A 25,601-nucleotide genomic window follows, 5' to 3' on the forward strand; every position below is an offset into this window, starting at 1 on the left:
GACATATGATCCCATTTATAGCCTTTTAAAGATAATCAGTGGTAGTGAAACAACATGTGTGTCCTTGTGTTTCTTGCAGAAACAGGAGAAGCCCAAGTTTGTGTTGTGCGTAACCTTTGCAGAAAATGGAGACGCCATCACCGGAGACTCAAGTGGAAACATCCTGGTGTGGGGAAAAGGCACGTTAATTCATCCATTCATCAACCTTTATTTACACAGAGTGGTCCAATCAGATCTGGTTTTGTCTCTGATTTATCTATTGATCACCCCGTCTGTCTGTCTCCTAATCTGCCCTCCTCGAGCACTTGACCTTTCTGTCCGACTGTCTCCAACTGAACCTTCTCATCCATCTCATCCCATCTCTGTCACGCAGGCACTAATCGCATCAGCCACGTCATCCAGGGAGCTCACGAGGGCAGCATCTTTGCTCTGTGCATGCTGAGGAACGGCACGCTGGTGTCTGGAGGCAAAGACCGCAGGCTCATCTCCTGGGACAACAGCTACCAGCAGATACAAACAGTGGAGGTGAGCAAAAAGTTCAACAGAAATCATGAAAATTAAGCAGGCTGCTTCCTTTAAAAAATAGGGGAAAAAATTGAAGTTCATGAAAAATGCATGTCATACCTTTTAGAATTATTTAATTGCAATAATGCAGGGTTTTTGATGCTCTCCACAGTACCTAATGATCTGCTCTGGTATCACCACATTCTGCTAATATGTTTAAATAAAATGTTAAGCTGCAGTTCTTCTTTTAAAGTAGGTTGCTTATATTAGCCAGAAATTGCACTCTTGCCCGAGGCGGCGGGCTGTGCATTCTGACAACTGCACCATTTCATAAATATTACAGAGGATAAGATGAGTTTGTGCTCTCAATGAGATTCATAGATATTTATAGTGATGAGAATAATGGATCACTTGTGTTGTATTTGCTCTACAAAGACCACATTGTTAAGCAGTAAAATATATATTGATGTTTATTCTGGCAGGTGAACAGATGGTTTACATGATTCTTTTGTTTTCTCCACAGGTGCCCGAGTTATTTGGTCCCATTCGGACCATAGCAGAGGGCAGAGGAGAGAGTGTACTCATCGGGACTACCAAGCACTTCGTTTTGCAGGGGAGTTTGGATGGAGAATTCGTGCCCATTACACAGGTAGATGCAGCTGTCTTCATACACTATTTCTACATTTTATATTAAGGTGCTGAGCTGCAAATGACGATTTTATATGCCAGATATTTTATCAATAGATCTCACCTTTCCTCTCCAGGGTCACACTGACGAGCTGTGGGGTCTGGCCGTCCACCCCTGGAAGCCTCAGTTCCTCACATGCGGCTACGACAGACAGGTCTGTCTGTGGGACTCAAGTTCCCATCAGCTCATCTGGACCAAGAGCATGGAGGTTAGTTTAAGACAACACTGCCCCCTGGGGTCAGTCATGGGAATTACACAGCACACCATGAGTGATGAATCAGCCATTTTTTAGTCAGTACTGATGTCCTTGAGAACCAACAGGACCTGCACATGAAGCAATGAAAATGCACAAATGTATTTGGAAGCAACCAGAGAAATGTGATGTCAAATCTGCTGCATATTTGACCAAAACTGACTTCCAAATGAGTTGTGATGATACATAAACTAGTTAAACTTTGTCTAAGGTGTGCCATTTAATCAAATCAAATCAGACTTGTTTGTGAGATTCATTGGTGCAGGGTTGAAGACGGTAATAAGACCAAAAAAAACGACCACACTGAGACCCCAGAGGGGGGGTCAATCTGGTCTCAACCAATCTCTGGAGGGGTTTGTTTGTGGTGGAAATGTTATCCGAGCTCAATCCAACCTAACTACTAGGTATACCCCCTAAGTTTGAGATAGACAGCTTTTGGAGCTAGGCGTGCTTTGCATTCTGGGATTCAGCTGAGCAGCTTGCTTAATAGTAGTAACAGTTGGCCCATATTAGCTTTTTTGTTTTCAGTCTGACGGCAGCACGTCTTCTTTGCAGAGTGTTGTCAAACAGGTTTGATTTCGACCTCAGCCCGTTGCTTCATGTCATCCCTTCTCTCTCCCCCTTTCACATTATCACTGTCCTGTAAATAAAGACAAAAAAACCAAAAATATCTTTTAAAAAAGAAACAAAACCAAGGGGAAAACGCCCCAAGTTCACAAACTCATAAACAGACAGATTCACTTTTACCATTCAGCCTGAACTATGAAAACAGCTTTTTTTTGTGTCAGACTCTGCATATCAATTGTTCTGCACAGTGAGGCTCAAACATCCAAATGAAATAACAATGGGCAAAAATACATTTTGTTTAGTCAAAAGGGGACTTACATGCATACTCTGCTTCTTGCGTCTGACAGGATGCTGCCCAGTCAGCAGGCTTCCATCCGTCTGGAGCTGTGGTTGCAATAGGAACCCAGACTGGCAGGTACGGGATACCTTCATCAAAAAACTCTTAAGAAATATAATGTTTACATGATTACTTCAGCTACAAAAGAAAATTTTCTGGATTTGAAAACCCTCCGCCCTGTGTGTTCCTTAAATTGATTTTTTTTAAAAAGAAAAAAAAGCCAGACTGTTGAGCTGTCGTTGATCCTGCAGGTGGCTGGTGCTGGACACCGACTCTAAGGATCTCGTCACAGTGCACACAGATGGGAATGAACAGCTGTCTGTTATGTGCTACGGACCAGGTATGGTGATAACTACTGACAGTGTGTTTCCTCTGTGCATGTCAAGTGTTTTTGCCGTCTGTTGTTGTTTGGAAATCTACTGCACAGCATTTATTCATGTCAGGGGAAATAGTTAGGATCATACAAAGAAGGCAATTTCAAACATGTACATTTTTATTATATTTTATTACCAATAATCCTCTTGTCTTCTATTTGATTTAGATGGTAACTTCCTTGCTATTGGTTCCCATGACAACTACATCTACATCTACGCTGTGGCAGAAAATGGAAGGAAGTACAGCCGAGTGGGGAAGTGCTCGGTGAGCACCTGTATTTATATCCCTCCCTCATCCGTGGCTCCATTATTTTTAGTTCCTCCTGGCATCATCTTTATATTTAGTTCCCTCGTCAGCTCTATGTTTGGGCCTCCACTCTGTGCACTCCGTCCTCACTGTGTGTCGATACAGAAGCTGCACAATTATAAATGACAGCCAGCTGAGTCATACAGGACTGCATCTATGCTAACATAATGACTACGCACAGCTATGTCAAATCCAATCCACATTTTTAGGGTTATTTCTGGTGCTTGAAATTTATTTTACTCTGGGAATACTGTGAAGATAAATGATGTAACGTGGTCCTTTTCTGTCACATTTCAGGGTCATTCTAGTTTTATCACCCATCTGGACTGGTCAGTGGACTCCCAGTACCTGGTATCAAATTCAGGGGACTATGAGATACTGTATTGTAAGTATGATCACTGTCATCAAATCACAGCTGTTGTTGTTTTGAAGTGGGGTTGAATGAGTCAGTCGCTCAGTTTGGAGAAGCAGACAGGAGTGCCGGCATGGAGGCTAATCTAATGCTGTGGACAGGTGCAGCCGCTAAAAAAAACATACTTTAGGCAACTAAAAGAATCAATAACAATTTAAGAATGCAAGTCAAAGTCAGCTTTATTGTCAATTCTGCAGTATGTACAAGACAAACAGAGGATTGAAATTGCGTTACTCTCAACTCTCTGTGACAGAGAGTAGACATAATAACGCTATATTTAGAATATTTTCATTGATTAACCTTGCCATCAAATACTTTCCAATAAGCAACTGAAGTGGTAATTCACGCTCTCTTCAAAGCCACCAGACTCCTTCAACAAAACGAGTGATTTTACCTCGCAGAGCAGGGGAGCTGATGGTGTACTGCTGCCTCCATCAGCTCGTCTGTCTGACTTTAAGGAATCTAAACAAACCCTTTGAAAGCCAGGTTTGAACAGAGTTACTGTCCTGTTGGATAACTTTTAAAAAAAAATCTTTAAAAATATCAGCAATATCTGGAAGTACACATTAACACAAATCCGGCATATTTTGGATATGTTTCTTCCCTTTCTTTCCAGAAAAGCTATTGACTCACTACCGCCTGAGGCTTATTATGCAACTTAATTTTATACAGTACATGCAGTATAGGGTCCAAGCACCGTCTACTTTACATAATACACTGACTATGGATAAGTACCTCATACAACACCACTTAAAACAATCTAAACTATCCCTTTAATGCAATTTTTACTCCATGAAAAGATGAGTTTATGTGCGAGTTGAAGTTAATACCTGAAAACTTCAAATCATAAGTAGTTTTGAATAACAGGAGATAATAACCACTAAAAAAAAACATTTTTGTTGAAGTAGGTCCCATTAAATGAATTTATGCTGGATCACATATTTGTTATGTGTATGTTTTCCCAGGGATCCCATCCGTGTGTAAACAGGTGGTCAGTGTGGAGACCACCAGAGATATCGAGTGGGCCACCCACACCTGCCCTCTGGGCTTCCAGGTCTTTGGTAGGTGAAAGCTGCTTCCCTTTTCCTCTCTGTGAGTGTGTTTATATTTTAATGTCCATTCAATAATCTTCTCTACTGCCCTCTCTGCTCCTCAGGCTTGTGGCCCGACGGTTCAGATGGCACGGACATCAACGCTGTCTGCAGGTCCAGCGATAAAAGCCTCCTGGTTACCGGAGACGACTTTGGGAAGGTCCACCTATTCTCATACCCTTGTTCACAGTTCAGGGTAAGATACTGAGAAAATACTGAACAAACAAACAAAAATCAAGTCAGAACTTGTCTTTCTATTAAGTTTAATTCAGCATCTGCAGATGAACTCACAGCAAACGGTCTAGAATGAGCTTAGTGAACAGAGCGAGCTCTGAGCACGGGCGATGTCAGATTATTAAACTGACAACTGCTGAGGTCAGAGCGGGAGTTAATTACCCATTATCTTTATCTAGCATCATCCGAGGGCGTGACACAGCAGTTTGGGCCATCTTATGTAGTCATGTCTTTGGACATCAACTAACAGCTTGTCACACGCTGACAAAGAGTAAACATCATGTAAGCCGCTTGAGCTTGTGACATCCTGACAAGACATAAAATGCAAGGTTACCTCACATTCAGAGCATGGACGTGAATGACCTGTTTATGATCAGGCTTTTGGAGTATTATGAGAAATGTGAATATGTTAGCTGGAGTACTCTGAAAGAAACAGAGGTGAACACTCAGAAAGTGAATGACCCGATTTCTCTGTGCTCATGTAAAGACCCTATCCCGAATACGATTATAAACAGGATAAGCCTCATAAACAGGCTACATCATAAAGAGGCTGAAGAATCCCGTTACAAAAGTTACAGGTACCTGAAAGTTTCTGTTACATACAGGTTAAATGATGCATAAATGTTACATTTTATTGATTACTTTTTGACTATATTAGCGATTTACGGAGATTAAAGTGGGAATTATTTGTATTTTTACTGTATTTTTCAACCTGGGCCCTATTTTACCATGTTTTTGTGACTAATGGGAACAACAGTTTTTGAAGCAGGTCTAGTATGGAAGAGAGCGCAGCAGCGAAACACTCTGCAGTGTAACCACTCTGGGCATATGTGCCCTCAATGTACGTCCACATAAAGGGCCTGTTTTTGTCACTGGCAGGCTCAGATGAAGATTGATGATTGTTAAAACAGTGGAGATATGAACCTAGAAGGCTTTTGTGGGTTTTATTCTGTTTGTGGACTTTGAATGAAGTGTGCTTTGTGATGATAAAGTTATTTTTATATAAATGGAGACTGATGGGTTTGACAGTAGTCATTTTGGGATAATTTGTGGTTAAACAAAAAGGATTGTCTCTGTAGGGATCCTTTCCATTACTTTTCAGACACTCATGGTAACAATCTGACAATGTCAGTGGCAAAATCAGGCACTTTCAGTGGACGTTTAGTGATGGTGCACAAATGCCCTGAGTGCTAACACTGCAGCTTGTTTCACAGCTGCGGACTGCAGGCTTCTTGCTGAATACTGAAAAAAATTGTTGTTTCCATTCATCACTTAAACACAAAAAACATGAGTAAAGAGGGTCCATATTAAAAAATATCAACGTTAACCCTGAAGCTCTTGTAAAACTTTAATGCAAGGCAAAATTCAATATTTGCTTTTCTTTTCAGGCCCCCAGCCATGTTAACGGTGGCCATAGCAGTCACGTGACCAACGTGACCTTCCTGTATGACGACAGCTACCTGGTATCAACTGGAGGGAAGGACATGAGCGTGATCCAGTGGAGGATAGTCTGAGGGAGCTGACAGGAACGGATCCTGTTTGTTTCTTACTGCTGCTGGGGCCTGAAAACCAGCTGAAGTGAACTGAACTGCACTAAACTGAACCAAAACAAACTTAAATTAAAAAAAGAAAACAGTGGATCTGCCTGAACTGAAGTGAATTGACAGAAGGGGAACTAAAGGTTTTTCTTCCCGATCTGCTCTCAGATCCCAGATGAGACGAACTGTTGGAAGTGTCATGTGCGGTTGCTTGAAATACAAAAAAAATCCATAATATTTCACTTTTTCTTTACTCGCACTACATGTAAAAAAAAACAATTTTCACGTACTGTAGCCAAGTCACCAATGACATGAGATAAAACAAATTGGATTCGACTAAACAGAACCAAAGGCTCTGACTTTCTGACTGCATCTGTATAGTTTGGCTTTCACTGTTCTTGTATTGTGCGCACTCCTGCCACAGATAACGGACTGAAGAGGTTCCAGATCGAATATCGTCGTCGCGCTGAAGATCCAAGAGCATTGGAACAAAAAAACTGTGTATGGAAAGAAAGAGAGAACACAGTGATTTTTCTAATTGTTCTTTTACTTTGTATTTAACAACTCAGGAAAGCACTTCTGAAGCGGGACTCTCCCCTGTTATTAACATTGACATATCACACAGAGCCCTAAACACATCTCCCTAAAACAGAGACGCATCAGTTATATCAAACTCAGCTGTTGTCCCGCCATTATTGACTCATTTGCATTGACTAATTGTGTCTGACAACTACAATCCCAAGTCTAGGCAAATGCTGAATTTTAGTGGACATGAGATGTGATGTTGCCCAATTTATGATCATTTAAGGGCACTGAAAAATGACAATATCTGGATTTGGATTGTCTCCATTATCTGAACATGTTCTACCTTTTTCATGCCTCCAAGTCTTTAAAAAAAGACACTTTTCCTATTATTTATAGATCATGAGTCAAATCCTCCCCTGCCAATTTCAGTTCCTTTGAGTTTTTCCCTGCGCTAAAACCTCGTTTAGTCCCAGATGTGTAAATATAAGGAGAGGCTTGAAATAGATATGAGCAACGTGTGGATGAATTTACAGCATTTGAAGCTGTTTCACATTTTTGATAAATGAGTTGTTGTGTCTTTGCCTTGTGCAAAGAAAACTGAAAAGCAAGCATGAATTTTGTTTTTTTTTTTCAATGATGTGAAGCCTTTTCAAATCTGTATCTATCTGTATTTTACTGCACCGGGATCAGCTTAGGAAGAGGAAGGATGAGACCATTACACTGTAACTGTTTACGCCTGATGTGCATCATCAGTCACTGGCAAGATATTTAACTGAACTGAACCCTCTTGAGGTGTTTTTTTCTATGATGCACTGCTTCAGCCTGATAAACATGCAGCAGGTTCATTAACCTGCACACACAACAAGCAAGTCACCATTTAGCATTTACCGGAGCTTTTCATGAACCACCGATGTCAGCTTTCCTGTCCGTACACCTGCTGTACGTCACACTTAATCATCTTATGGGTAACCGTAGATCAGTATTACACACATGCATGATTAAACAAGGTTTCTTTGACGGGAGTTTAGCAGATTTTGGCGTGACCATAACTGCCACTGATACATCTGAGGCACATTAGTTTGAAAAGCCTGGCCGTTGGCTGATGGTTGGAGACGTGTTATCAGGAAACCACTGAAATCTAACAGCAGTCATTTAAAGTCACCACTCTACAGAGTGAATGTAACGTGATTTGTCTTACCACTAAACACTTGGGACTGCAGAATACCATTGAACATTTAACATTTGTCTGAAAGTAAATGCAACATGAAATTCCTATGAGGCTGTGTCTTATATTTTCCACTTTATCACTGACTTTATTTATTTATTTTTTTGGTTTCATTATTTTATAAATTCTTTATTTCATAGGGAAGTCTGATCAAAATCTTTAAGAGATGGTGTGTGAAAATATGATTTACTTTCATACTCTTGTAGAGTTTATATTTAGTCATTTTTTTAAAAAAAAATGCCCATACTAACGGTAAATACTACTAATAGTAAAAGATGTATGAGTTTTTAAAAGGTATACTTTACCTACAGAATGACCATTTGTACACACTTATTTACCGCATGCTATAAAAGCAAAAGCAAAATTTATTTCTCGCATGCCTCAACACTGAATGAAGAATCCAAACAAGGCGAACTTTCTGCATGAAATGAAGTAAACAGGATTATGTTAAACAACAGTTCAAACTCATTTATCCAGTGGTATGCTCAGTACTTTGCAACAACTGCATTTTTGCTGAAATCTTACTATTATTTAAGATTTAGGGGAATTTATGGATACATAACAGGTAAGGATTAAACATTGCATCTGAATTGTCAGTGTTCGTTGTTCAGGGGGTTTTTACAGTGAGCCGAATTATCAGCAAAGGTCTCCTCCTCTCCAAAGTGGAGCAGTTTATTATGACCAGTAAAACACTGAATAAGCAGTTTCATTTTGCAAATAGGTGGACGTGATTTCTCCTTTTTTCTCAGAGAATTTAAGATCCAAACGGTCGGGAGGTTTCCACAGGGAGCTGACTTATCCTTAGAGGTCTCTTCTCCAAAACATACATACTGTGATTTAAAGTGGTAAAAACGCTCAATAAAGCAGTTTCACATAAATAAGTATTTTTCCAACGCTGAAGGGAAATTATGAGCGGCCCTATCTAAAGCCAGTGTTTCATTTGTTCGTTCTAGTCTACTCCAGAAACCTGGCAATGATACATGGTGGACTCTGGATGAGAACTGATATTAACAGCTCATTCTAAGGTATCAAAAACTTTTTTTTTTGTAAATTTTACACAAAAAAACACAACACACTTATATTATATTCAGTTTCTGCCAGAACATCCCCCCTAAATCCTACACAGAATTTGGACGTTTGAAGCACCTTTGTTCAAACTGTCTCATGGGCTGAGTAGCATGACTGTGCACACGCATACTCAGGTGTCATTGTTTTGCATTGTAAGTTTTCGATTATACAGCACCAGTTGTGTGAGAGTTTGTAAACAGATGTTTTAGGGCTGCAACAACGAATCGATGAAATCGATTATAATCGATTAGTAACGGTGTTATGTCGCGCGACTATTACGTCACACGCTGTGTCGCGTGAGTGTTTACATCCGGTGTTTTGGAGCGGCATGGCGCAGGTAGAGAGAACGTTTCGCACGAAAAACGAAAAGTTTGGGAGCACTTCATGCTATTCAAAACAAGAAGTTAGCTGCTAAATATGCAAACGTGACATGGCACGCGAGCACGATGGTTATGATGCGGCATCTAAAAGGGAAGCGAAAGTGGACGAGAGTTCAGCCGCGAGGCAAGTCTCCACACAAAAGCAGGTATGTTCCGTTTTAAAGTAAGCAAACGTAGCGGTATGTTGTAAAAGTTGTCAACATTTAGTTTTTTAATTGTTTCATATTTGATTTTGTAGTTATATATAATTTAATATTATTTCGACAGCTCAGGGATGTTCAAGCAACCGCCGCTTTTTGCACTGTTGTCAGTGATAATCTGTTTTTAACAAAGTGATGGGAGAAAAAAATTGCTTTTTTTAATTATTATTTCTTTCTTTAAAAAAAATCTGATTAATCGGAAAATAATCGACTGGTTAATCGATTATCAAGATAATCTTTAGTTGCAGCCCTAGTTTTGATACAGTTTTGCTGTAGTTAAACGTGATCGTGACTGCAATTCATGCAGAAATTTGACCTATTTTTTGGGGATTTTCCATTCATTGAGTGAGTTGTCATAAGAGAAAAACAAACATTTTCTCATGGATTCAACTTACAATGTGGTGAGTGATGGGTAACAAATGGTTATTTTGGGATTGATTTATTTTTAGACCTTCTACAGACCACCTAACACGTATACTTTTTATTAAACGATTTAAAAACGGTACATTCAGTGGTCAATACAAAAATTTACAAATGAAAATAATAACACAAGTAGGTGCAAACCAGACAGACTAAAATAAAATAGGCCCACATATGGACACTCACAGGGGATTACCTAATTAATTATACAATACAGGTATAATATTTGCATAAATTAATATTTTTGGTTATTTTTTATTATACATTTTAAGTTAGACAGGCCTGTTGTTTTTTTTGAAATTGGTATATTCTTTAAATAAATATTTCAATATTGTAAAATGTAACTAAAAATAATGACCAAACCAGTTAAACACTGTTAAATCTTGGAGATTTGGGATTTTCTAATATTAGTACGCCTACCAAAGCAGGTCCTTTGAGAGAAATGTTCTTGCCAAAAAATGTTTTTGGAGATCCAAAAATTCAGTCCAGAAGATTGTCACATGTACACATTAAAAAAAAAGTGTTGTAATGTTTCTACCATATTGTTTCTAAAGGTGACAGAGGAATATTGAGGGCCTGCCGGTGATCTCGTGGCGGTGTAGGGGGGCGTCAGCTGGCTGCACGTGTGCGTCTTGGCCGCAGGTGGGCAGCATCGAGCCGGCCTGCCCTCCCCCTCTCTCCCCTCTCCGGCTGCATTAGCATTTTCCCCCCAAATCTCTCCACCTCAACCAAAACACTCCGAATGGGAAGAAAATATGGCATGAGGGAGGCGGCGGCTGACGACCACCGTTCACCGTCTTCTACCGAGCGCGAGCCCCGGCTGAACATGGACTTAAGGATACGCAGCGGCGCGCGTGGAGAGCACAGACAACGGAGCACAAAGCGGATGGGAGAAAACGCTCGTGTCCTCGCTTAGCGTTTCTGCAACACGACTCATCATCTAATATCTCTACAGACGCGCACAAGGGACACACGGTGGGAGCTGGTGGGCTGATTCAAGCCTCTCAGACTGTTTCTACAGAAAAATCAACGGACTGCTGCTTGTGTTCATCAGCCTCATCATCTCCGGCTGAATAAAAGACGAGAGAATGAGGTAAGCGGCACCATGCGCTCTGTTTGACGCGTCATGACAGATGCGCACCGACACTCAGCCTCCAGCCATTTATGCATTTATCTTATAAGAACATACAACTGGTAATCAAACTGAGGAATCACAGCATCTTAGACATGATGTGGCTCATTTTTCTCCTTGTAAAGACTGATTGTGAGCATCCAGGGGCCCACCCACCGGGCCTCAGCTACATATAGGCGTCCTTTACCATCCGCTGCACACTCCCAGTACACACAAGGCGATTAATGTACATCACTTGTGCTGTTTCCCCCCTTTATTAGCCTTCTATTGTCAGCGCCGGACCCGCCCAGTGTGTCCAATGCATGACAGCATCATGTATTTCTCCTCATACGCTGCACCTGGTGGACAGAAAACGTTGGATATGGCTGATGTGAGTGGCAGCAGGAGGGGGAAATAGGATAAGTGCTTATATCCATCGCAGCAGGAGGAGGAGGGTGTTTATTCTGGTGGTTGCCAGGCAGGTTATCAGACCCCCCCACCCCCCTCTTTCCTCATACACACCTACTTACTCCATGACGGATCCACACATGCACATATCCAATTTGGAAAAATATGTCTGGTGTTTAAATCCTCATTGTATGTCCAAGCTTGTGGATGGGAGTATTTTGAGCCTGCTTATGTTGGTATGCAGAATGCACTGAGGGCCAGATCTTCTCTGTATTTTGTTCTATTTAGGAAACAGTCCCTTTATATTCCCCCCCTGCTGCCTTTAGTTTGACTCCTCTGTGCCTCCGTAGCTGCAGCCTGCATCATTTTGTTTTATGGCTTCAGATTTACTCTGACAGCTCTCCTCGGATACAGTACACTCTCTGCTTTTACTGTAGCTACCAGTATTTGTTAGTGTGTATGTGTGTGTGTGTAGTTGTGCTCACTTCAGAGAGGAAAAAGGAGACAGAAGAGAGAGAGGAAAGGGAATAATGGTTAAAAAAAAAAGAGAGAGAAAGAACGCCATTGGTGCTCTCACATCAGGATATTAGGCTTGAGCGGTATCTCATTTTTCATACCTTCCTGAAATTTCACCGGAGGATATGGTTTATGATGGTATGACTAATACATGCACTATATGAACCAAAATGTTAAGTAAGTAAATGTAAAGTAATATTCTCACATCTATTTTCCTTATAAAACAGGGAAATACAACTGCCCAGCTTTGAATTCAACTTTCTCTCAGTCATGGAGGAGTGACGAGGCCTAGTTCAGTCATCATAAAACATACTTCATTCAAACTTGACCTGCACAAAATGAAACTCATCCAAACAGTCTGGCTTTGCTTGTAATCTAGTTAGTAAGTCCACAGTTCCAACAATCACCAGCTCCAATTTGGTCAAAATAACTCCTTAATTAAAAATTAGATGTAAAAAAATATGCCGTCATTCCCACGGTTGCTGGACGCCGGCTGTTTACAGTCCTGTAAGTTCCCCCTCCACCACTAGGTGTCAGTGTCTTTCAGCTCAGCTGCCGGTTCCACCAGTAGAGACCAGAGACTGAGCTCTGATGGTGCGAGCTGTGCACTACATACGATGAGTTGAATAGAAGGAGGAGTGCCTGAATTTATGACCGTCTTGAAAAACATACCTTTAGGATTTGTAAATACCCTGGTATACCGTGATACCACCCAAGCCTGCTGGATATCTTGTGTGAAGCACCAAATATTTCACCCCTTTTTTGTAAACTCACACAACTCAAAGCCTGAACTGTTTTGCTCTCCAGACTGTAAACATATAAGATTCATATCTTCCAGTCCAGTTGGATGAACACGCCGTTTCCTCTTTTCTGTAAAGCTGTGCTGCTTGCGTCTTATCCTGCGTGTTTGTTGTTGCCAGAGGCAGATCTGCTCTCTGACTGGAGCCCAAAAGGGAAGTCTTAAATCTCCACAAAGCAACAACAAGGTGACCTGGCTCTTCTTTCTGCAGACGAAGATGTAATTCAATGAGATCATTTGTTCAGCGTCACTGCCTCCATTGCTGCATTTATGTAAGGGTTATGTATGTCCATGCACGTGCTTAGAAGTGTGTGCACGAGATATTTTTAGTCCAGTAACAGTAGTTGGTTTTAATATGCGACGCTTTCTCTCTGTTCTTGTCGTCAGACTAGCTGCTGTCATTTGGTTGCTTAGATGTGCGTTTGTGTCTGTGTGTGAGAGAGAAAGACGCATTGCTTTGCGAGAGAGACAGTAGAAGAGGGCAAAAAGCGAGGCGTCCGTCCGGTGTTGTTAATGCAGGATGATTTCTGAGGCTGCTTGTTGTGGTGACTCATTGTAGGAGAGGTAGAATGGGCGAGTGCAGCCAGTGGAAGGTAAAACGCTGAGTTATGCATCTCACTGCAGGCTGCTGCCCTCCGAGCTGATCAGAGAGCAGCTCCTCCACGTGAGCCGGCGTCACCACGTACAGCCACAACACTCACATTCTCCAGGGTTTCACTGACAGCCTTTCAGGGAGAGCAGTCAGAGGCACGGCGAGGAAAAATGACTCTCGACTCTGAAGAAACTAACGTTACATTAAGGTTGGGATCGTTTGGAGAATTGATTCCTGAATTTATTTCTAAGAGTCATTCTTATTCAACAAAAGAAGTGGTAGGCATGAGATGAGCTGCGCCTTAAAAACTGTCCTGTCTGCTTTGTTTGGTGCAGAAGTCAGAAAAAAATTCACAGTCTAGCAAAGGAAGACTCGCACACAGAACAAAAAAGATTCAGACAGAAGTCAGGTTTTCACATATCTCTCATTTCCATGTTGCATGTTGCAAAAAGTGCAAACGTTTCAGTCCATGTTGGGCTTTCGTCAGTGCAGAAGTTTGCATTTTTAACCTCTATGCAAATTTGCACGTTCTTCACTGTCTGCACAGTCCTGCAACATGTAACATAGAGATATTTGAAATCCAGGGCTCTTTCTGAAGCTTTTTTTGTTTGTGAGTCTTCATTTGCTACTTAATTCAACAAATGAAGCCGGAGTTCTCAAATAGGAAATGTTGTTAGGGCTTTCAACTAACAATCATTTCCATTATCAACCAATTTGCAGATTATTTTCATGATTATTTCATTAATCGTTTATTCTGTAAAATGTGAAAAATGTATAAAAATGGTCAACACGATTTCCCTGAATTCAAAGTGACATCTTCAGTTTGCTTCTTTTTGCCAACCAGCAGTTCCAAACCCAGAAACTCTTCATTTACGATCATACATGAAAAGGAAAAGCAGTGAAACAAATATGAAGCTGGAACCAGCAAATGTTTCACATTTCTGCATAAAAATAACTGAAAAAATTAACTGATAATCTGAATGGTTGACAATTAATTTGCTTTTGATCAACTAATTGCTTAATCTACTAATTGCTGCAGCTCTAGGTACAACATTGCCTGAATTAAATACGGCTGCACGATACATCTAAATATAAAAAATCTGCATCACGTTTCTGCCAAATTACTATGTTACTATGATATTGATGATTCACAGTGTACTGTGATAAAAGAATCATTGTGATGCTACAGCCAATAAATCATATGTACGTAAGGGAACGTGCTTTTTTGGTAAAGACCCTTTCACAAATCACGTCATCATCATCATTTTGATTTATTTATTTTTGATTTAGAGGGATTACATCTTTGTGCATGCCCAAACTAGAGATGCATCGGACAAAGACGGACAGTGGATTAACCAACAGTCATATGAAAATCATAATACAATATTTAGGCAGCTGACAAACGTGACATGCACTCTAAGAGGACTCTTCTTTTGTAGCAGCGTTTCAGCAGGGATTTAGTCTCTCAAAAAGTAGTTATCTTGTATTTGTGCTGAAGCTGTTTTGTCTACCTCCTGTAGGTGTCAGCAGTAACTGACAGGAGTATTTTGTATTGCACTCGAAAAAAGAGGAATTGCTGCATTTATAGAGAGAATACAGAATTCATACTTACATCTTTTTTTTGTTGTTGTTGCAGATGATCAGTGGGGCCCAGGGGGTTACAAAATAAATGTGAGAGGTTGCTACAGGATTCATGTCAGGAAAGCAGTGAAGTCTTGCACAGTATTATATTTTTAATTTGTCCAAAAAGTCTCTATTTTTGCTTTTTCATGTGAATAACTGCATAGTTTTAGGTTTCCAGACCCCCAAAACAAAAACATCCCTCATTAGTGTATAACCCACAGACACATGGAAGCTGGGATGACATGTTGCAAGTAGTCGTTGGTTAGTTTGAACAGTCAGCTGAGCATCCACTCTTCTTCTGCAGAGTAAATACAGATACTATGTGACCTCCCTTTATCAAGTATAACAATAGTCTACTCTAAACACCACAGACCATTATATCAGTGCATCATACTGTAATGTGGTGATTTTCTAGCCTTTCCCATACATCATATACAAGCTTTGTGTCACTGGAGATTTGATGAGGAATGTGTGTCATTTGGCTCAGCGGAGGTCAAACAGGCCGTTTCAGATGACCTGACCACACACTAAACGAGGTAGCATCCCATAGTTTAACCTTTTTTTTATATAGTAGTGTATGCATATGTGCAGATTGCATAGAGGGGATTCAGGGTCCCTGTCAATATTTGGAGCAGTGGTTCCTGACTGGTCCAGCCAAGGGGTCCATATTTCTCCTTCATTAGTTGATGGTCCACACATTCGATAAATTACCACATATTAAATTTTATTTCATGAAATTTCATAAACATATCGGCTAAGAACACAAATATATAAAATGTACTGCATGAGTAAATTTTTTTTTTTAATCTATTCATTTTATTTTGTTTTTTTACAAAATTGACACTTTCACTTGGAGTCCATTCAGAATGGATCTGCGACCCACTTTTCACCGTAGCCCACCAGTTGGGAACCACTGATTTTTAGACCATGTTTTTTTATCTCTCCCAATAAAACATTCGAATAGGAAAGGACCTTTACTTTGGCAAAATTCTACATTTTCACCTTAAATTGATGCAGAAAGGCACAAATTTATGCACACAAATTTACCAGAAAGCAGGAAATGAAGTATTGATGGAGGACCTCACAGCCCCCGCTTCAAATGTGTCCCTCCCAGTGTTGAAACAAAACCTTCACCCTTGAGTGTATGATCTGGAGTACTGAGTCAGCTCCCTAGTTTTACTTCCCTCTTTTCTCTGTTACATTCCCAAATGCAAACACGGGCTTTTTCTACTTTACCAGATACAATTTTTGTGTTGCGTATTTCATTTAAGCCTTGGGTTTTTTCTGGGAAAAAAAGAGCATTATCTTGTATTTCACTGACCCTCCAGAGTCTGCTGCATGTTTCTTACTATTTCCTAAACCCACAAAGCTCCCTAATCTTTCAGTGGACCACATTGCTCTTTGTTTCTTTCCCACACCTCGGCCCGCTGCGACAAAGAAGCTTAATAGTCTAAGTTTGCTTCAGCCAGATGGACCACCGAGTGGAGGACAAATTCTGATAACGCCACAAGGAAACCGCAAATGTTACACTGGATGAAAGAAATCCTTTGTTGCTTGAAAATAAAACAAATCATTACTTCTGCTCGAGCAGCGTGCTCAATTTTGAGCTGGAAAGCGCGTCCTTTATAAAAGCCGAGCTGAATGAATGAAGTGGTGTGTGTGTTTCCCGCTCTGTCATTAATTGGTGATTAGGGGTTATAGCTTTTATTTTTAAATTCTGTTACGGTAGGATCTATTTAAAGCTGAATTGTACACGCTCTAGAAAGGCGGGTTGTGAAAAGCACTCCTGTTTCCTATATAGGCTAACATGTAATTTCCATCCAGTGGAAATGATTCCTTGGAGGTTGAAAGACGGCACTCCACAATCCTCAATGCGGAGACAGATGACTGGTCTGCTCCGGTCACATGTTCTTCTCTCTCTCTTTCTCTCTCTCTCTCTTGCATTCCCTTACTCCGTTGCAACACTCCTCATCTCCCTCGCTCACTCCTTCCCTCCCACTCTGTCTTCTGTTTGCTCTGTTGGCGTATTTGATTCTTTAAAACCGTTTTCAGAGGATGTGAGGAAGGCGAAAGGTTGAGTTTGCTTCAGCGTTGGACAGCATGTGTACCGCTCTCTCCTCTCCGGCTGACACTTCCCCCTCTCCTCCATAATCCCCCCCTTTATACCTCCTTTCATCCTTTGCTTGAGGACTGTCTTCTCCAGCGACATGTATTCCCTGGACGATTTCGGGTAAGCCACTCCTCGTCATCACCTCTGGCTGTTTTTGGTTGCTCTGGGCTTTTGGAATAATGTGTGAGTGAAAGGAAAATTGTCTTTGGAGTGCGCTGTAATGATAATAACTCTCCCACGAGTGCTTCTGTTTAAAACCTGGCTCAGCTTTCAGACCACAGGATCTGTTTCTGTTTCTTCTTGGCGAAGCATTTTTGCATGTTTGTAAGAAAGCCTGCGTTTCTTTACGTGTCGTTCACAGTGTGGATCCAGCTCCACATGCAGTTTTATATAATAATGCAACTGTCTGAAGTTGGAGAGGAAGCGAGGAAAACTGGGAGAGGAAAATCTCCTCTAGGAGTTGCCGACTTTCTCTCGTCTGCCTCCTTCTTTCCACCCCTCTGTCTGTGTTTTCTCTGGAGCCAGCTGTTAGCAGAGACGCCTGATTGGTTACCCTCTAGCAATCTTTCATTGGTTGAGTCTTCTTTTTTTCCTGGGAAGAGGGAACGACTTTCACGCAGTCTGTCAGTCTGTCCGCTCAGCTGCTCTCTGTCGTTCACAGGACGGATCCCATCTGACGCGTTGCATGTGTGAGAAAGAAAGAAAGGCAGGAAGAAAGGGATAGAGAGCGCTAATCTCTGAAAGGCCGCACGAGTGGGACTATCAAAAGCCAGATGATACAAGGATCGAGGGGTCTCTGTATAATATGGCCTCGGCAGATTACAGCGGGACGTGGTGATTTGTTGAAGCTCAAATACAGATGTGGAGCCGAGTGGGGCAGAGGAGATAACATCAGAGGTTTACGCCTGAGCGCTTGCACTCTAGTAATCTACTGTAAAGTACAGTAGATCACAGGGAAAACCTCTCTCACAGTACGTCCATTATTTATCAGATACCGCTCATACTGCCACTCAGATTATATTACTGCAAAAAGACATTTAGATAATATATTACTGCAAAAGGGGCAGTTCACCTGAATATCAACAACATATATTTCCCCTCTTAGCTGTACTGCTATTTATTTAGTGCTTTGATGTGAGTTTCGGCCGTAGAGACGGATAGGAACTAGATTGCACTCGGTTTGTGGTGCTCAAAGCACCAAAAAAACAGCATTTAAAATCCACAGACCTTGCTGTGAGCAGCTTTATATAGGAACTATTTCCTTTCCAGCAAACTACACCCATCAACCGTATCAACGCGCAGAAGGGAGCGTGTATCAGGTGATGGATGTGACCCATGACAGTGTTAGGTGTAAACATCAACGCCGTCCTCCTTGGCGTAGCTGTTATTTTAGCCAGCTCAGTGATGCTAGGTGAGCTAGCATTAGATGTGCGCTTCCTTCTGCTCGGTGATACCGTTGGCGGGTGTAGTTCAGTAGGGAGGAAAGTAGTTCCTACATGAAACTGCTCAAAACAAGGTCTGTGGATTATCTTGAGTAACCAGGTCATGATTTGTAAAAAGAGACATTGCTGTTGAGTTTTTCAGATGTATTTTTTGCCACTTTGAGCACCATCTAGTCCCTTTGTAATGGAAAGAGAGCAGACATCTCTACGGCCGATATCTCCAACGCTTAACAACTCACGCAAAAACAATCAAGACTGATAAACAGCACTATAGGTAAGACAAAATATATATATATTTTGGGTGAACTGTCCCTTTAAATTTGCCACTTTTAGGTTTCTGAAACTCTGCACAACTCTTTATCTAAATCGTCCTACAATCACTTCTTCCTTTTTTAGCTGTCAGTTATTCCTGTTCTTGCTCCTCTGATCTTCCACACATTTCACCTGACAGATCCAACGCAGCAGGAACAACCCATATTTGAGTTAATGACACGTGGTACAAAGACAAGTACATATCTTCTTCACTGACTGAAATTGTATCATTATGGACAGACTTATATTTCGCACCCCCTTTGTATCCATCTGTTGTATCCTAAGTCTTTTCCTCCAAAAGGAAGCGGCGTTTCTCTTTAAGGATCAGGATTAGTGACGGGACTAGAAGGTGGAGTGTGGGGGAGGGGTGTGTGTGTAGAAGTGGGGGGTTGTTATCCATATTGTACTGTATGTGTCCGTGACAATTAGCCTGAGGGCCTATTGGCATCTACAGAGATTGGTAATGAATAAGTGATGTCATTATGGGGGTCAACATGCTGATTTCACTTCCCTGCTGCGTGCTGTAGATATGATACCACTAAATGATCTCCACATATCAATACAGTGATTCATTTGTCTTTCATGAGAGAATCTTTAAGTCTCATTTGATATAGTGATTCTGTACGAAGCTAATATTGTGACTACATGCAGTGTAGCTATGACTGTTCTGAGTGATTTTAATGAACACTAAATGCCCTTATATCTGCTATATCTTCTTTATCTGCTCTATTTTATATCTTATGAACCCCAAAAATCCTTTATTCAGAACATTTCTGCCGTTTAAGCCCTATAGTTTGGCCTAGTGAAAGTGTGCAGGATTTCTTTTTCACACACAGTTTATGTGTTTACGCACTGCTTTTAATGTTTTTACCTGTATAATATGATGTTAAGTCCATTACAGAGGAGACTTGATCATCACTAAAACTAGGTGGGAAAAAAGTGGGTATATTGATATCAGTATCTGTTACCGGCTAAATGAGCTCTTTCATATCAGTGTGTGCTATATCGGAAAAAATATATGTAACTCAGGATTGTGCATCCTGAACAAATATACAACCATGCACACAAAACAAATCAAAAGCCTTATGGTAAGTGCTACCTGCTAAGAATACAGTAGGCATCTCCATCATATTGTTGCATTACCAGTAATAAGGAGTAGAGGCAATTTAATCATACTATAAAAGATCCTCTGCATGACAGATGTTTTCATATGGACAAACTCAAACAGCACCCTTTGATGGAGAAGACATAACACAATTTAAAGGCAATATTACTTTAAATTTTGTCTTTAGCACCCATGTCTGTTTCTGCCAGTTACATAGATTGTACCTCTAAATGGTAAAAATGTGAAATACCTGATTGAGTTCCAAATATACTGCTTCTAACATAGTTTATAGGCTGAATGTATCTCTTAATCACATCTCTAACAGGCCACAGTCGCCACCCCAGGACACAGAGAATCACGTTTGATGCTCAGTGTGATCACTTGCCCTGCAGCAGTTTACCCTGTTAGCATTTTTGAAATGTTAGTGAGCAGGCGGCGTACCCTCCTCGTCTACCACAGATCGAGCTTGTTAACATTTGCGCGGCCCACCACAGAAATGTCCTGCAGTCCAGCTGGGAACTCATACCCATGAACCAGCCAGTGGTAATTCTGCATCGCACAGGCGTTACTGAGAGCCCCCAAAAAACAAATCCCCGTCCACTGACTCTTCTGATCGACCAATCACTGTTAGCTGTGACCCTCATTTAACCAATCACAAGTGGCATTTTGTGCTGCAGACTGGCCTGTCATGCCCCATGGCGGTGTGTTGTCATCTGTGTTGTTCGCTGTCACCCTGGCATATGAGGTCAGCTATTAGAGCGGAGGCTAGTGAACCAGAGAGGGCAAAGGTCAGAGAGTAATATTCTGTCATCCTCACGCTGTCAGTCCTGGGACTATGTGTGTGTGTGTGAGAGAGAGAGAGAGAAGTGAATCTGTCTGTGTGTCTTGCTCTTTGTAGGTTTATTTATTGCATGTTGTGATAACATCCATTATATTTGATCATGTATTGATCATTGCCTGAGGAAAACCTGTGGTTAGTCGAAACATCTCGACTGTATTTACTGGTTACTGTGAGTGAGGTCACACGATGATGATTGAGCCTATGGCTGATGACAGGCTCTACGTTTGCAGTATTACAAATTGAGTGTCTCTGACAACAAGCAGTGCACAGTTAGCAGTGCATTTTCCATCACCCGGCAATGGTCGGTCCATCAATGAAGGGAGGCGGAGCTAAAGCAGCAGGATTTTCATCATCTCACTTGTATGTGTTTTTTTTTACTGTTAGTGTGGAGTTCTTTTTCGGGTTCTACTAGTGTTGTGAGTAAGTGGTTACTGGCCGAACAAAAACAGAAAAGAGCAATAACTGTAGATGATGAAACTTCAGGTGCCAACTGCTGTCACTGTTTGGGAAGGGAGATTCAAATACGTGCAATTACAGCCTATTGCCAAAGAAAATGAATCAGAGGTTTAATAATGTTTATTATGTTTGCCATCTTAGCTGAGCTTGTTCAAATGCCCAGCATTGGCACTAAACCCAAAGTACAGCATGTGACTAATACCCCATTTTCCACCCAAATAAGTGAGTATTTAAAGTTTTTTAAGTGAGGGGAAACAACAATGGCGATAGACTCATTTTCCTTTGCATGTAGGCCAGGGCAGTGTACAGTACTCTGCAGTAAAGGAGAATGCCTATTTTGCCTGGCATGTCACGTCCATAGACTGTATAAATAATGCCATTTAAAGCCTTGATTTTGGCATTTTGTGACCATTTTTGAGCAAGATGTTGCAGCTGATGAGATGATGAGCGAGGGCTGGTTTTGACTGAGAAGCCGAGGACACTATTGGATTGTCAATCAGGTGGCCCCGCCCTTAATATGCATAACTGTAAGCTTTAATTAAATGCAGACCCATGTGCTATATAAATATTCACCCCCTGTATAGTAGTCATGAATGTTGAAATTAGCTGTAAAAACCGAAACCAAAACCTTTTTTTTTTTTTTTTTTACTAGGCTGAAAACATGTTGATATCTGCTCCTAAGTCAGGCATTTTAACATGGGGGTCTGTGGGGATTGATTTTGGAGCCAGCCTCAAGTGGGCAGATAAACTGCAGTTTTTTGAGGGGGGTTTCCTCACTTCTGCATTGGCTTCATTTTTCAGCCTTGGAGTTTGCTGCTTGGCCATGTTGGAAAACAGGTTAATAAACATCAGAAAGCAACATGGAGGCCAGTGAAAATGTTACCTCTTTTTCTTTATTCAGTCTCTCTTTCAAACTCGGTGCTGACTAAATTTGAACAATGTTCAGGTGTTGGATAGAGATGAATGTTTTGGGGTAGCACATCATTGCATCGGGTGTATTTCCATCAACCAATAAGAGCCATTCAAAGCAGAAGCTGATTAGTACCCATGAGTCCTGCAGAGTGCAAAGTGAATGATTTTAACCTTCCTCATTAAATACAAAGGCCAGATGGTAGTGGGGTTTTAGTGTAGTGGGAAAGGGGCTATAAAAATGTTATTAGTTTAGTAAGTATAGAGCCATTAACCAACATATTGGACAATTAAAAACAAACAATTAAAAAAGAAAAGTTAAAGTTAAAATTCATCTTGAGGGGAGATGAATGTCTTTAAAATTTCAACCTGTCCAATAATTGTGGAGACATTCTAACCTCATGGAGGCAAAACAAAGAGCCGTGACGCGAGCATGGCTAAAAATAAACTTCAGCTCTAGTTTTAATTAATCTGGACTCCAGTCTGGACAAAGGCCCCCGAGCCAATGATAAAGCTGATGACTTCCAAAATGTCCTGCACCCAATTCTGATTGAGCGTTGGAGTTAGTTAATTACTCAGTGGATGTTAATGGACATTTAGCACGCACACCATTCCCAGTTAATGTGTGCTGTACATGTTGGTGTATATTCATCTGCTACATCGATCCTGGGAGGTAAAGGGCATCCCAATCAATGGGAGCTGGACTCAGTATGGACCGCTGGTTGTTAATACACACTGTGCTTAATACTGAGTGGCTACAGCAGGCTGGAGTCCGGGGGGGGGTCAACAAACCCCCAACAACACCCCCCACCACCTCCGCCACATACACACACTCATCAAACGTTTGTGTGTGTTAATGGGGGTAGACGCCAGTTGAGACGGATATGAGGTAATCTCCCTTGGGTTAACAGCGTGACAATAGCACAGAGGTTCAATCGCACACACACGCTCATCTGTCAGACAACAGGCTGGTCAATGACTTCATCTCTGCCAGTCTGTCCATCAGTCATCTCTTTGTTGCCGCATGGATCATCACAGCGGATGCAGCAGTGCGAGAATTCAGATCTGAGGGACGTTTTTTTAATCCCATTTTTTAAGTGGATGTTGTTTTATTCGTACCGTCGCATCGCTTTGTGATGTATGTGTCCGGCTCTCAGCAGGAGAATTAAACTGCTTTTAATGAGTTACAGTTTAAAGGTGATGGAGCAGCACAAGAGGGAGTTTGTGTCATAGACAGACCAACGCTGCTGTTATTGTTGCTGTTGTTGTATTCCTGTTTAACAAAATGGACATACATCGGCTCCAAGTGCTTCGTTACTGCCTCCCTCAGAGTGTCAGTGACTCAGGGTTGTTTTACAGCCACATCTCCGCCAGGTTTGTACCGACACTTGTGTGCGAGTGTGTGAGTGTGTGTGTGTGCGGTCATTTCTGCTTCCAGAATATGTCAGCGATGAGTGATGGAAGTTAAATGTCAAAGGCAGCAAGTAAACTGAAAGAAAAAAGCGATTAAAACATTTCTTGCTGCATTAAATGACTTGAGTCGTGCACTGATATTTTTGGTCAACTGGGTTCGATCATTTTGTGAAAAGAAAGCGTTGCACAGATGGGTAAATCTTTCCCGATTGTGTTTTAATCAGAGCCCAAAATACTAATCTGTGATCTTAATCTGGCTGCACCAAACTGTTTCAACACAGAATTGAGGTTATTTTGGATTAGTTCTCGCGTTCATGGATAATTTGATTTGGCGTGAAACCGCAAACAAAACAGCTCTTTGTTAGCTCGCATGAGTTAAGTGTCAGAAGTTGTGACTCTGATCTGTTGTGATCTCTCTTTTTTTCCCCCTCCCGCCTGGTCGCATCTTTTCAGTCAAAGCCAGAGATGCTGCCAGAGAGTTGCAGCCCACTGCGTGAACACCGAGCAGCTTCTTTATTTGAAACACTCTGCAGCCTCACATAGAGCATCTCTGAATAGCAGAGCCCCGTAAGCGCTCCATACATGTTTAATTCACACAAGCATTGAAGACCGCATGGCTTCTGGCTAAAATGGCAGATCTTTCGGGCCAGTGCCCTTCTCTCTTTCTCTCTCTGTTTTCTGCTGGCAGGATGGATGATATGGAGAGGAGATGCAGGGAGGGGAGGGAGGGTTTAGTCCTAAATGAGAAGTGTAGGATCAAACAGCCCTGTTGGCTGTCTTCTTATCATCAGGGAGAGGAAGAGGGGATTTAAAAATAAAGGACAATGAGGTTTTATGTTTACAGTGTGTGCAGCTGCTGCTTCAAACTGACCTGGACCACTCACTATGTGGGACACGAGAACCTGCCTGAAAGCTGATGGCAGCATCATGGAGACTTAAGCTGCGATAGTCAGATACAGGAATAAAATCTCACTATGTGAAATAGTAGATTTTTTTTTCTTTTTTTGCATCAGCGTGATGATGTTTCTCGATCTGTCAGGTATTCCGTTCATTGGATCAGACAAAAACAGACATTTCCGTTCCTGTTCTGTTATTTTAGCTAGAAACCTTGTCATTTGAATTTTCAGAAAATTTACCAGATCGCACATGTTGCGATACAGGCTGTTATCCATCTCCCCTAATCCTAATCCAGAGTGGACAGAAGATGTAGAAATAAAAATACTCAGAAACAGAATCATGAAATTAAGTAGATGTAAACACATAGTGTTAACATTATCAGTGTAATAAGTTAAAGAAAAAACTTTATCAGATTGTTGAAATTGGTCCAGTATTAAGACAGAGCGTTGCAGCCGACAGCAGCAAAACACGCTGCAATGTAAGCACTCAGGGCATTTGGGCACTATCAATTTAAATCCACTAAAAGTGCTTGGTTCATAAGTGTCTGACAAATAAATGAAATAATTTTCTTTTCCTTTAGCTTGATCTGTTTTGTTTGTTATCGTGTCTAACCAAATCTCACAAAAGAAGTCATGAATAGACCAGCTAAAGGCAAAGAAAACTTTTATTTCGTAGGTTTCTTTTCATGTTGTCAGTCACTTAAAATAACAATCGGAGCCTGCTTGTGGCAAAAACAAGCACTATTAGTGGACAAAATTACATTGCAGTGCGTTTCGCAGCTGCCGGCTGCAGCTCTCCCTCTCAATACTGGACCAAGTTAAAAAATTGCTGTCTCCATTGGTCACTTAGCCACAAAAACGTGTTTGGAAAAATACACAAATTTCCCTTTAACATTAATGTGGCTGACCATTTTTTGTGTTGCCATGTTGAATGAAATAAACTGT

At 41.2% G+C, this 25,601-nt stretch overlaps 2 protein-coding genes across 12 annotated transcripts in view; both read left to right on the forward strand.

The window, feature by feature from the left end:
• The window catches only part of eml1 (EMAP like 1), a 66,087-nt gene extending 57,982 nt beyond the window's left edge, over positions 1-8,105 (forward strand). For all 11 annotated transcript variants that reach the window (XM_088087271.1, XM_088087267.1, XM_088087266.1 and 8 more), the window contains 11 exons: positions 80-179; positions 374-525; positions 1,028-1,153; positions 1,269-1,400; positions 2,360-2,427; positions 2,601-2,689; positions 2,891-2,988; positions 3,328-3,415; positions 4,408-4,503; positions 4,599-4,729; positions 6,156-8,105. In XM_088087271.1, the coding sequence (XP_087943397.1) occupies positions 80-179; positions 374-525; positions 1,028-1,153; positions 1,269-1,400; positions 2,360-2,427; positions 2,601-2,689; positions 2,891-2,988; positions 3,328-3,415; positions 4,408-4,503; positions 4,599-4,729; positions 6,156-6,281 (1,206 nt within the window). In that variant the 3' untranslated portion in view covers positions 6,282-8,105. The remainder of the gene's footprint in view (positions 1-79; positions 180-373; positions 526-1,027; positions 1,154-1,268; positions 1,401-2,359; positions 2,428-2,600; positions 2,690-2,890; positions 2,989-3,327; positions 3,416-4,407; positions 4,504-4,598; positions 4,730-6,155) is intronic.
• Positions 8,106-17,117: 9,012 nt separating this feature from the next.
• evla (Enah/Vasp-like a) overlaps positions 17,118-25,601 on the forward strand; it is a 45,419-nt gene continuing 36,935 nt past the window's right edge. The window contains 1 exon segment of the mRNA XM_042500897.2: positions 17,118-17,402. Within this exon segment, the coding sequence (XP_042356831.2) occupies positions 17,380-17,402 (23 nt within the window). The 5' untranslated portion in view covers positions 17,118-17,379.

The sequence above is a fragment of the Plectropomus leopardus genome, chromosome 14 (genome assembly GCF_026936395.1).
Source record: "Plectropomus leopardus strain MGB_pleo_1.0 chromosome 14, ASM2693639v1, whole genome shotgun sequence".
NCBI lineage: Eukaryota > Metazoa > Chordata > Actinopteri > Perciformes > Serranidae > Plectropomus > Plectropomus leopardus.